The 12783-nt window shown below is 35.2% G+C and overlaps 1 protein-coding gene across 1 annotated transcript; it reads left to right on the top strand.

Moving 5' to 3' along the window:
• The first annotated feature begins 8961 nt into the window (after positions 1–8961).
• Positions 8962–10203, top strand: LOC106755054 (acidic endochitinase-like). Its single transcript, XM_014637152.2, has 2 exons — positions 8962–9261; positions 9344–10203. Exons 1-2 carry the CDS (start codon positions 8977–8979, stop codon positions 10046–10048), a joined length of 990 nt encoding a protein of 329 aa, XP_014492638.1. The 5' UTR covers positions 8962–8976; the 3' UTR covers positions 10049–10203.
• The last annotated feature ends 2580 nt before the right edge of the window (positions 10204–12783 follow it).

Here is a 12783-nt window from a genome sequence, read left to right as displayed (position 1 = left end):
GAAATAAAGCCTGACAGCATCAGATGCAGTAAATTGGTGGTGTCTAGTAGTTTAATTGAACGTATTAAAGAAGGGCAATTATTAGACCCCGAGCTTCAGACGCTGATAGCTCTAATTAGTACTGAAAAAGGAAAGGACTTCAACACAGGGACGAATGGTCTCTTGCGGTTCAGAGGTAGGACGTGTGTCCTTAATGATGGAGAATTGAATAGGTTGATACTTGAGGAAGGACACCAGAGTCGTTTTAGCATACATTCAGTTATGACTAAGATGTACCAAGATCTAGAGAAATCCTTCTGGTGGTCGGGTATGAAGAAAGATGTAGCCCAGTTTGTCGCTTCTTGTTTAACATGTCAGAAAGCTAAGGTAGAACATCAAAGACCTGGAGGTCTATTGCAGCCATTGGAGATTCTAGAGTGGAAATGAGATAACATAGCCATGGATTTTGTTACCCATTTACCACACACTGTTAGGAGGCACGATGCTATATGGGTGATTGTGGATAGACTGACCAAGAGTGCTCACTTCTTGGCAATCGATTTAAAGATGTCTATGGAAAAACTGGCACAACTGTACATTAAGAAGATCGTGAGACTACACGGTGTGTCTTCTAGCATCATTTCAGATAGAGACCCGAGGTTTACTTTCAGGTTTTGGCAAACCCTTCATAGTGAGATGGGTAGCAGATTGCAGATGAGTTCGGCTTATCATCCCTAGACAGATGGACAGTCTGAGAGAAAAATCCAGTCACTTGAAGATTTGTTGAGAACGTATATCCTGGATCACTTAGGAGTCTGGGATGAGGTGTTGCCACTGGTTGAGTTCACTTATAACAACTACCAAGCCAGTATTGGTATGGCGCCATTTGAGGCCTTGTATGGGAGGCGCTGCAGAACCTCTTTGTGTTGGTTCCAAGATGGAGAGTCAATGTTGACTGGGCCAGAGCTTGTGTAGCAGACTATAGAGAAGGTGAAGCTCATTTAGGAAAGGATGCGAGCATCACAGAGTCGACAGAAGTCGTATGCTGATCAGAGGCGGAGACCCCTAGAGTTCGTAGTTGGGGATCATGTGTTCCTCCAAGTGACTCCAAGTGCCTACGCCAGATTTTGAGGCCTATAAGATTGATTGCCTGTGAGATAGCCATGCCGCCTCAACTTGCAAACTTACATCTAGTGTTTCATGTCTCTCAACTTAAGAAGTACGTGCCTGATCCGTCTCATGTACTTGAAGTTGAAGATGTTCAAGTTAGAGAAGACTTATCTGTGGAGGGGCAACCAGTTAGAGTTGAAAAAAGCCAAACTAAGCAGCCTAGAGGGAAGACTATCAGACTAGTCAAGGTCATTTGGGACGATAGGACAGGCGACTCTACTTGGGTGTTAGAGGAAGAGATGCAGAAGTCTCATCCTCACCTATTCACTAGTAAGTATAATTTTCGGGGATGAAAATTTCTCTTGTTGGGGAGAAAGTAAGGGCATGATAAATTGGGCTAAGGGCTATTGGGCTTGTGTGAGGTACAAAAGCCCTAAGGAATAAGACCCTGATCTTAGAAGGGGCTTTTCAGAAAATTTGATTTCATAAGCCACTTACCTTCTCTCTCTAAAACACTAAGTTCCTAAAATCCTCTACCTTCTCCCTAAGATTCCATCTGCCTTCTCTCTAGCCCTCACACACACTGACTTAGTGCATGACTCTTTAGGTGGCACCTCCGTGACCGCAACGTCAAGGGCTTCCTTTCGATCCGATTAGATTTTCGATCTCCGACCAGTAAGTGGTTTCGTACTGTTTTTCCGTTTCTCGTGAACCTAGGGCATGCAACTTTTCTGGTTGCATGTGGCTATTGGCCCTTTCCTTTGACATTCCTACCTTTCCTAGCTTTAAGAGTTGTTTCTATCACCAATTTGGTGATTTGTAGGATTTTTTTGAACTACCGCGGCGAGGTGCTATTGAGGGGTTTCTCCTATGAACTGTACTATTAAGTTTTCCAAGTAAAGGGAGCTAGTTATTCTTGGTTGAATTTGTTTCACTGTTTTATGTATGATTAAATTCAAAATATGAAGTTCTGTTGGGACTGTGTTGTTACTGTCTTATGTATTTGGTTTTGGTATGAACTTTATTAGGCAAAGGATGAGCCTGTGATTGATTCCTATGTATTGTTTGATGAATATAATCTATTTTTGAATGAGTTATTGGTTGTGATTGATTATGTTTTGGAAAGGTCTTGGGTGAGGTTTTAATTAGCATTGTTTGGGTAGTAATTGGATGCAGAGGTATTGTTTCAGGTTATGGTGAGAGGAAGTGAAATGTTAAAATTGGGTATTTGAGGTCTAGAGTACAATAGACCAGTTTGGATAACTTAAATAAATCAATTGTAACTTGTTGAGAGCACTTTGTTGGTAAAATAAAGGAGTCTTAAAAAACCGAGTTGGCACATCCTTGATCATAGAGCATCCCTGGTCTGATCCAGTCAGTTATGACTAGTCATATGTGCTGGCGTCGAAGGTGAGTCTGATGCGGTCAGACATCTGATTCCTCTCTGATGACCAATTGGGGTGTGAGAAGGATTGGGGGAAGGTAAGATCTCTACTATGATGATAATTAGATAAACAATTTAGTAATTGGGAAATATTTTAGGTTGGTTACAGGGAAGTGAGGGAGTGATTTTGGGCAGTAGGAGTATGGGGTGCATTTGGTCTGTTCAGGTAGTCTAGACAAGTCAATTGGGACTTAATAAAAATGGTAGAATTGAATAGGGGATCTTAAGTTTTGGAATTTGAGGTTTTAGAACTAAATCCATGTCTAAATCACTCTAAGATCAAGTCATAGTTGTTAAAATCCATCTAGACAAGTTTAAATAGGTCCATATCACGTGTTTGGGGTGTTAGAAGTTAGGTTGGAGGGTTAGAATTGGTTGAAGGGGCATGAGTTGCATTATTCTGCAAAATGCGATTATGGTGCGCTATGCGAGAGACCCAAGGTCTGATACTAGGGCGATTTAATTCGCAAGGCGAGTAGGGTGCACTGTGCGACTAGTGCTGACCTGGTGCCTTTGCCAGGATTAATTCGCAAGGCGAATGGGTAGGTGCGCTATGCAAATTACTTCGTTTTCGCTATGCGAATGCATTGCGCTGTGTGATAAGTGTTGGGTCTGGTGTTTAATTTCTCTATTGTGTTGTGTTGGATTGGTATGCTATTTGACTTGTTGTGAAGCATTCTTATATATATATATATATATATATATATATATATATATATATATATATATATATATATATATATATATATATATATATATATATATATAGTCATGTGTGTTGGTATTCAAATAAGTATGCGGATTGAAGTGTAAAGTATATGGTTACAAAGTGATGAAAGTATGATTCAAGTGGTAAGCCAAGTTCCATCTATGTAGAATCTCTTGGTGAGATTCTTAGTGTTTAGAATGAAAGTAGGAGCTCAGTCTTGGGGGTCTTCCTGACGCTCCAATGGTCTTTTTTCTCACGTAGAGAGGACTGAACCATGTGGTGAGGAGTAGTAGGAGGTCTTAGTCTTGGAGGCTTCCAGTATGCTCCACGGTGCGAAACAGACTAACCTCGTGAGTGTGACAGGGTGGGGGAGCCCAAGTTTCATAAGCCACCATGGGTGCATGGCTCGCCATAGCTCGACTCTCATTCTAAAGTCCGAACGAGTTAGGTCTAGTACATAACATGTTAGGATGGATGTTTTATCTTGTTTGATTTAGGTTAACTCTTGTATGCATATACTGTTGAGTGTATTTTTATATAATTAGCTCACCCTTGCTTGTGTTGTTGTCTTGTTCGTATGTGTTTTTTGGAGACAACTTTGGAAGGAGACAAAGATGTTGCAGCTTAGCTCTCGAGGCTTTATTCCATTGAACTCGTGTTATTTTGAAATACTATTCTATTCGTACCACTTGCGATAATCTTATGTTTAAGTTTTAAATTTATACCTCTTTTACTTAAAGTCTAAAATTCTGATGTCTTATTGGTTGACGGTAATCCTAAGTACCTTAATTACTTCTCGAAGTGCTTTCTAGATTTATTCATGATGACATCTTAATTATATATATATATATATATATATATATATATATATTTATCATATAATTGGGATGTCACAATCTCTATATTAATTAATATTTTGTTATTTTCTTTTCTTGTGATACAATGACTTATATCTATTTATTTATTGATTTAAATTTTTTGTTTTGACAACATTTTCTTTTAGAAATAAATTGTAATTTCGTTTTAGCGGATTATTAGGCCTATTGTAATTTCATTTTCATTTTCTAAGTTCTCGATAACAAGAGAGAGCTCTGTTATAGGTTTTCATATTAATTTTGTTTTTCCCTTTCTTTGTATTGAATTTAAACTTCATTTTAATTGCATTCTTCATTTTTTTTTTTGCCTCTGCACTTTCATTTTCCATTGTCAAATTCGATGTTCCCCAAATACGTTTTGCCCCAATTACCTTTTGGATTCTGTTACGTTTTCTGCTTTCAATTTGTGCCTTGAACGTCGTTTTTCCAAGGTGCTGCTCGATTCTGCATTTAATTTGGTTTTGGGTTTTCCTTCCAACATTGGATTTTAGTTTCGTTTTCTGCATTGGGTGTTGTTCTAATGATTCGAATTTTGTTTTGCTATTTGGAGGTTGTTTTAATGGAAGCTTAATTGTGCTGGGTTGGTAATTAGTGATATTGCATTACTTCCATGAGGTTTTTGAATTGTATTGTTGAATTTGATGCACGGACTTTGCATTTCATTCAATTTGTTGTGCATCTATGATTAGGACACACTTAGTGATCTAATTTGGATTGATTATCGCTTAGTTAATTAATTTGTTCATTGCAGAATTGATCAAATGTGTGCAATTCGTTTGCTTAATTCGTTTTAGGAAAACCCAATTAATCTTTGCTTAGTTGGGTGATTGGTGTTGGAATAGGGTAAGAGCAACATTTAATTGATCGATAGTCAAGGATTGTAACTAAGTTAATGACCAACCTCTTTTTAAATTGTGTTTTAGTTTGTTAATTACTAGTCATAAACTGTTCACTACGTGTTTGACCTATTGTCTGAATCACATTTAGTCCTTGAGATAGTATACTACACTTTAATTAATTTAATTAAATCCATCATTTTTTATTTAATTCAATTTAATTATTTAATTTTTAAAAATTATTTGATTAAGTTTTTTTTTTTAAAAAAATCAACGTTAGATTTCTATTAAAATTTATAGATGAAATCATTTAACTTTAAATTTAAAATTAATTTGAATATTTATAAATCTAATACCAATCTAACAATTAAAAAATAAATAAATTGAACTAAATAAAAATTAAACATATCATTAAAGGCTTTAAAATTAAAGGTTTAATACCTATTTTGGTCCCTCTTTTGGGAAGGTTTGTTCGAAGTGGTCCTTCCTTTTTTAAAAAGTTCACTTAAGTCCCAACTTTTGCAAAAACTGAGCAAATCGGTCCTTTTTGGTAACGACGTTAACTTTGTTAACGACAGAGCTGCCAGGTGGCTAATATCTGATGATGTAGCATTGTTATGTGTTTTAAGAAAAATAAAAAATTATGACGTGTAAATTAAAATAGTTAGGGTTAAATTAAAAAATGAAATTGGGATAAGTAATTAGGGATTTGAATTGTTCGGGATTGGAATTGGGAAAACATTCTTATGAAACTGTAGGAGTTCATGAAAATTGGGAATCAATTGCACATATTAGCAATACAATTTGAAATTGGGAATTGATTAGGGTATAAGGGGGTTTTTCCTGAAAACGGGGACACTGTTGCGGTGAAGAGGTGCAGTCATAGTAGTCAGGGGAAGAATGAATTTTTGTCTGAGTTATCTATCATTGGGAGTCTGAGGCATTGGAATCTGGTTCGGCTTCAAGGGTGGTGCCATGAAAAAGGAGAGATTATGCCGGTGTATGACTTGATGCCCAATGGGAGTTTGGACAAGGCTTTGTTCGAAGCTAGGACACCTCTTCCAAGGTCTCACCGGCGCAAGATTTTGTTGGGCGTGGCCTCTGCCTTGGCCTACTTGCATCAAGACTAGTAATATAATGTTGGATGAAGGGTTCAATGTCGGGTTCAATGCCTATTGTTCCAAGAACCAAGCCTTCCACAGGTTTCTGTACTTCCCACTCTTACTTACTACTGAGCTTGCAAGATAGTGTATGTGACTGTGATGGTATAATCACCATTTCAAATTAGGGTTCATTCACAATTTCAAATTGTATTGACAATCTGTGCAATTGATTTCCAATTTCCATGAACCCCTGCAGGAAGTTTTCCCAATCCCAATCCTTAATTTGAACAATTCAAATCCCTAATTATTTACCCCAATTTCATTTTTTTAATTTAACCTTAACTATTTTAATTTACACGTCACAATTTTTTATTTTTTTAAAACACATAACAATGTCACATCATCATATATTAGCCACCTGGCAGCAAAAACTGAAACTTAAGTGAACTTTTTTAAAAAAGAAGGATCACTTTGAACAAACCCTCCCAAAAGACTGATCAAAATAGATATTAAACCAAAATTAAAAGAGTTGAAAAAAAAAGGTTTTAGGATAAAAGAAAACCCTGGCGGTGAATAAAAGTTAGATTTCTATTATTAAGTGATAAGTATGAAGGAACCCGTGGCTAGAAAACCCCTCACACAAGAAACGTCCACAAATTTAAACCTGGCTGTGAATAAAAGTTAGATTTGTATTAAGTGATAAGTATTATGTGATATTTGATAAGTACTAATTTATGCTTTACATAATTAAAATAATATCATTTTTTTATAGTTTTTATACTCTTACTGTAATTATTGCGAAGATAGTGATTTAATAACTATAAACAATTAAAAAATATGTTTTATTTTATAAATAAATTTTATATTTTTAAACAAATATTATTATATAATTTAAATTTTAAGATATTATTTAAAGAATTAATTTTTTTTATACTTTTATTTATTTTAAAAGGTTTTTGATACATTTTTTTAAGGTTTAATACCGCTTTTGGTCCCTAGTTTGGGAGGTTTTGTTCAATATGGTTCTACTTTTTTGTTTTAGTCACAATTGATCCCACTTTTTGAAAAAACTGTTCAATTGACTCCTTTTTGGTTACGACGTCAATTTTCCAACGGTGCTGGTTACGACGTCAATAAGTTCTTTCATGCATTCACCTATCCAAATGTTATTTTAACAGTCCTGACATAATGTTATGTTAAAAATCATGTCATCATCGTATACAATAAGAACTATAATAAACAATTTAAACTTGAATATTAAACAAAAATGACTCAATTGAACAGTTTTTTCAAAAGGTGGGATCAATTGTTATGAAAAAAAAGAGTAGGACCATATTAAACAAACCCTCCCAAACTAGGGACCAAAAGCGGTATTAAGCCTTTTTTTAATTATCTCCATTTACGTATTGATCTCTATATTGATTTATATTTTGTTATTTTATTTTCTTGTGATACAATGACTTATATCTATTTATTTATTTAAATTTTTTGTTTTGATTCTTATTTTATTTGATATTATATTAAATATTATTCCTTATAATTTGAATAAAGATAAGAAAAATAATGTAAAAGTAAATAAATTTTGATTTAATAAACTTAGATAAAAGAATTATTATTTTTATATCTTTGAATTTATTTCTATGGTGTATATAGATAATTGGTCATAACAAATGTCATATATTTGTTTTTATTAATGAAAAACTTATGGTAAACATCATTATATACCTACATCCCAACTATAACAGTAACGCTTTAAGAAATATCTTTCATTTGTGATCAATATTATTAAAAGTAATAAACCGGTTAGATGACGTACCTGCCAACCTCATTAAGGAAAATAGAACGAATATCAACTTTTTGAAATTTGACACAATTTCTCATGCGCCATATCATCCATACAATACCAGTTATTGTGGTTAGCTTTATCAAAGAATCAGAGGACTGCATTTAGTTTTAATAAAACGTTTCAACCAACATAACAGTGAAAAAAGATGCAGCCCAACGCATACCACCATAAGAAAATTTCCAAGCAAACTGATAGAATTTATGATTCACTAATTAATAATTAATGACTAATAAATCTTTAACGTAAGCATACTATACTATACTAACAATATGAGTCTAAGTTTCATATTGAATAAAAATGATAACACTATATAAAATGAATACTCATTAATTTATTATCTTAAGGTTTTAAGTATACAGTAGTATCAACTTTTTATATAATTGTTCTCAGATTTCATTGATGTTTATATCTTTCAGTAAACCTCCTCTCGATGGACCGAACACATAGACTATACCTTTTTGTTGCATGCGTATCCCAAGTCCAAGAAATTTTTTGAATCCATCGGCTAAACAATTTTAAGTAAATTCATTGGCCACTCATATATTTGAAAGTTATAATATAAAGGAAAATTTTCTTTTAACAACACTTCTTTAACAACTTTTTGACAACACATACGTGGCGGTTTGTGATTGGTCTGTTTTAAATATTTTTTAAACATAAATTCAAATAGACCAATAAAATAATGACACATATCCTGCTTTTTGACATCGCATTAGTGGTAGTTTGTGATTGGTCTGTTTTAAATATTTTTTAAACATAAATTCAAATAGACCAATAAAATAATGACACGTATCCTGTTGTCAATAAAATAATGACACGTATCCTGTTGTCGAAAAATTGTCAAAAAGTGTTGTCAAAATATAACTGTCTAATATAAAATCCCAGTAATGACCGAATTAACCAGTTGAGTTCTATTCATCATGCTCAACATGTTGATCTTCCAGGAGGCTAATTTATTTTGTGATTGAGTGATGTGTGAGAAACGTGAAGGATAGTTTGGAGAAGGTTTTGGCAGTATAAATAGGTTAGTTATTTTTCTCCTACACTCAAACAAGAAAGCCATAACAGAAAGCAATGGCGTCTCAAAGATTAACTCTGATCATATTTCTCTTATCCCTTTTCAAGCTTTCTTCTTCAAGCCTTAATAATGCTGCTGGCATTACTGTGTACTGGGGGCAAAACTCTGAAGAAAGCGATTTGTTAAGCACATGTGAGACTGGTAACTACAAGATTGTGATCCTCGCTTTCCTCAACCAGTTCGGTGGAGGGAAAACACCAGCTTGGGACTTCGGCGGTCACTGTGACAAAGGTTCCGGGAAAAAGTGCACCGAACTAGAGTCCCAAATAAAGTACTGCCAGGTATACCACTCATTCGTTANTTTAAGAAAATATTATATTACTTCTTCGGTTGTTAGTGTTTGTGTTTGTGTATTGGTTACAGAAGAAACGCATTAAAGTGTTCCTTTCAATCGGAGGAAACCTTGGCAATTCAGACTACTCCCTGAACTCGCCGGAGGAGGCAAAGGAGGTGGCCAAATACATTTTCAACAACTTCCTTAGCGGCAAATACGGTCCACTGGGAAGCGTCAAGCTTGATGGCATTGACTTCTTCATCCAAAAAACGGAAGATTACTGGGACAACCTTGTCAAGGAACTCGACTCCTTACGACCAACCATTAGCCATCCCTTTTCCTTGTCCGCAGCGCCTAGCTGCCTCACATACCCAATCCCCTTTCTTGGGAAAGCCATTGCCACCAAACTCTTCGACTATGTCTTCGTTAGGTTCTACGACAAGTCTAGTTGTTCCTACGTCAGTGGCACCAACGCCCTCTTGGACTCCTGGGACAAGTGGGTTGACTTGGTCGCCTCCCCTAACTTGCTCTTCGTGGGCTTGCCAGCATCCCCAGACGCCGGTGAGGGTTACATTCCGCCGGAGATCCTCATTGGCGAGGTGCTTCCGTACGCGAAACTAGCCTCCAACTACGGGGGAGTGATGCTGTGGGATAGATACCGCGATGCTAAGACTCGTTACAGTGATAAAATATTGTTCGATGTGACTAAATCCAACGTGCCGGTGTCTGAGGCCCTTTCCGACAAAATTTACCTGTGCGTGTCCAAGGCGTTGAACCGCGGCTTAGATTACTAGGTTGAAATGTACGACCACCTTAGACATGTATTATGTAAGGAATAAATAACATGTCAGTTATGTATCCCTTTCCTAAAGTTATGTTTCCACGTGTGGTCTCAATAAATGTAATGGATGTTTGCTTGAGATTGGAACAGTGGCTCTTTTAGTTTTTACCAGCTCTCACATTTTTTTTTTCTTTTAAATTTGCTAAAATAAAGTGAACTCCATTTTATTTACTGAAGGACAATTTCTTTATATATACCTGTACTCTTTTTCTGCATTTTTACAAGATTAATGTTTTAGACTCATTTTACACTTTCCTTCACTATCTTTCATTTTTTTCCTTACAAATACATATTCTTTATTTTTTAATGGTTATTTGAACCCTAATGTATTATCAAATAAATCTAATATTTCCCAAACTAAACTTAAAACGCTTAATGTGATTCTACAACTATGGGATTAAAATTTTTTTAGGTCTTTGATAATACAATAGCGAGTAAAAATGAGTTTATCTCAAAATTAAATCTCTATTTAGAAAGTTTATAAGAATCTAACCAATTAATTCATCTCTTAACGATCATTAATGAAAACATTAACCACTTAACAGTAGCGGTTGTGACATTAATTGCATCTTAATTCTGTTTAACGATTGTCAAGACCGAACGGTCATCAGATGTTTTCTGGCACGTCAACCGCTCGGTCCTCTCTCTCTCCAGTTTGTCATTGTACCCGATCGGTCAATTGTAAGCCAATAGTAACATAGGCCCCCAAGCCCTAGCAAAATCTTAGATATTGCGTAGGGTTTTGAAGTCTTAACCAATCGGTTTTGGAATAAAGTTAAAGGATTATGATAGAGTGTTGCTTTATGGCTCTAAAGAAACTGTACAGAGGGCAGTTAGGAAATTCAAGTATAAGAGAGCCAAAAGTGAAGCTGCAGAGGAAGACAAATCCACAGGTATTAATTTTCATTACAATTGTAATGTTTTGCAGATTCGTGATAAAGGGACGATGTGCAAGAAGGAATCAACCTCTTCAGAGGAGACATCATTCTTCCGGGGCTTGTCAGTGCGATTCAAAGACAAGAAGTGGATTGTTAAAAGGAGATTGAGAGAAAAAGGAATGGTGGAAATTCAAAGACCATATTCAACAGTGATCAAGAAGGTGGACCGAAGAAAAGTGAGTCGGTGGGACGATGAAGATCCCAACGTAAAGAAGAAGAGTTGAATTTGTTGGAAATCAATTTTTGTATTTTTAGAACAATTTTCTTTTCCAGTCTTTTGTTTTATTTTAGTTGGAACTTGTACTTTTTGAATTGTTTGAACAATTTTTGGGTAGCATCTACTAAGGGATGCTAAATTTTTGGTATCCACTGAAGGATATCTGGACGGTACACTTACTGATGGGTGGTGGAAGGAAGTGCACTTACTGACAAGTGCCAACCAGGTTTGGGTCAAGCTCGTGACGTTAAACAAACGCTACTAGGAGGCAACCTAGAATTTCTTCTTTTACTCTATGCAATTTAAATTCTTAGAATAGGTTGAATTTTTATTTTGGTGTGTACTCTTGGCTTTAACACTTGCTCTGAAAATGTTTGACTAACTGATGTGCATATTTGATGTGGATGAGAATTGAGTTGCAATGCATGTGATATCCAGAAAATAGATGTGTGATGAATTTATGATTGTGGTCATGATGCTAGACAGGGTGTATGAATGAATTTTGTGTGAGAAAGCATGTGTGTGAGATTTTGAGCTCTAGAGTTTTTATTGTTGTATGCATTGTTCACAGGAAAATATGGATGATATTGCCTTAATCTTGATGATCGATTGAATTGCATGTGAATGTCATATGATAAAGGCCATTTTTGAAAACCCTTCGCTAGCCAAATTTTCACCCAAAATGCTTGAAATATTATACCCTTTTTGAACCTTAGCCTTAAACAGTTGTGAACCCTTGTTTTGAAGTTCTTTACCTTGAGTTGAGATGAGCTTAATTGTATGTGATGAAAAAGTTCAAGTTTGGGGTTGTACGGGGAAAAATTGAAAAAAAAAAGCAAGAAAAAAAAAGGCATTGAGCTCAAATGTTGTGAAAAGAAAAATCCATGAGAAAAAGAAAATAAAAGAACAAAAGCATGAAGATGAGCTCAATGAAAAAGAAAAGAAAAGGGAAGAAGTTGGGAATAAGAAATTTTGGTGAGAGAGTTGTGCTTAATTGTTGAATATTTTGATAGTTCTCTTGACCGAAGGATTTTGCATTCTAGAAAAACCAATTTTTGTTGTTAGCCCAACCTCATTACAAGCCTTGAAAAGTCCTTTTGATGCCATTTGCATGTAAAGATGTTGATTGTTTGAGATGAATGACAATTTTGTTTCATGTGACTTGTGAACAATAGAGAGTTGGAGTGTCACCTTAAACACTTGACTGATTGAGTGAAACACTTGCTTAGTATAAACTGTTAATTTTCATGAGTGCATTTTTGCTTAGTGGTCATTCATAATGTATAACATCTGTTGTGCAATCTCTAGATTGAAAGCATGCATGCACCTTATTTTGGATTTCATTGAGAATATTGAATTGAGTAGTTTTGTCATGTACCTTGGGATTGTTGAGGCATTGGATGAAAAAAGTATAAAGCCAAGTTTTGTTTTGTGTGTTTTGTTTTGTTTTGCTTGAGGACAAGCAAAGTTCTAAGTTTGGGGTTGTTGATGAAGGTTGAAAAACAGTTATTTTCATGTGTCAAATTGGACCTA

Source organism: Vigna radiata, chromosome 2 (assembly GCF_000741045.1).
Source record: "Vigna radiata var. radiata cultivar VC1973A chromosome 2, Vradiata_ver6, whole genome shotgun sequence".
Taxonomy (NCBI): domain Eukaryota; kingdom Viridiplantae; phylum Streptophyta; class Magnoliopsida; order Fabales; family Fabaceae; genus Vigna; species Vigna radiata.
This window is presented reverse-complemented; position numbering and strand designations above follow the sequence as displayed.

Coding starts and splice junctions, on each gene's coding strand:
- LOC106755054 (XM_014637152.2), top strand. CDS start 8,977: ATGGCGTCTCAAAGATTAACTCTGATCATATTTCTCTTATCCCTTTTC. Junction 9,262..9,343: donor CCCAAATAAAGTACTGCCAG/GTATACCACTCA, acceptor TATTGGTTACAG/AAGAAACGCATTAAAGTGTT.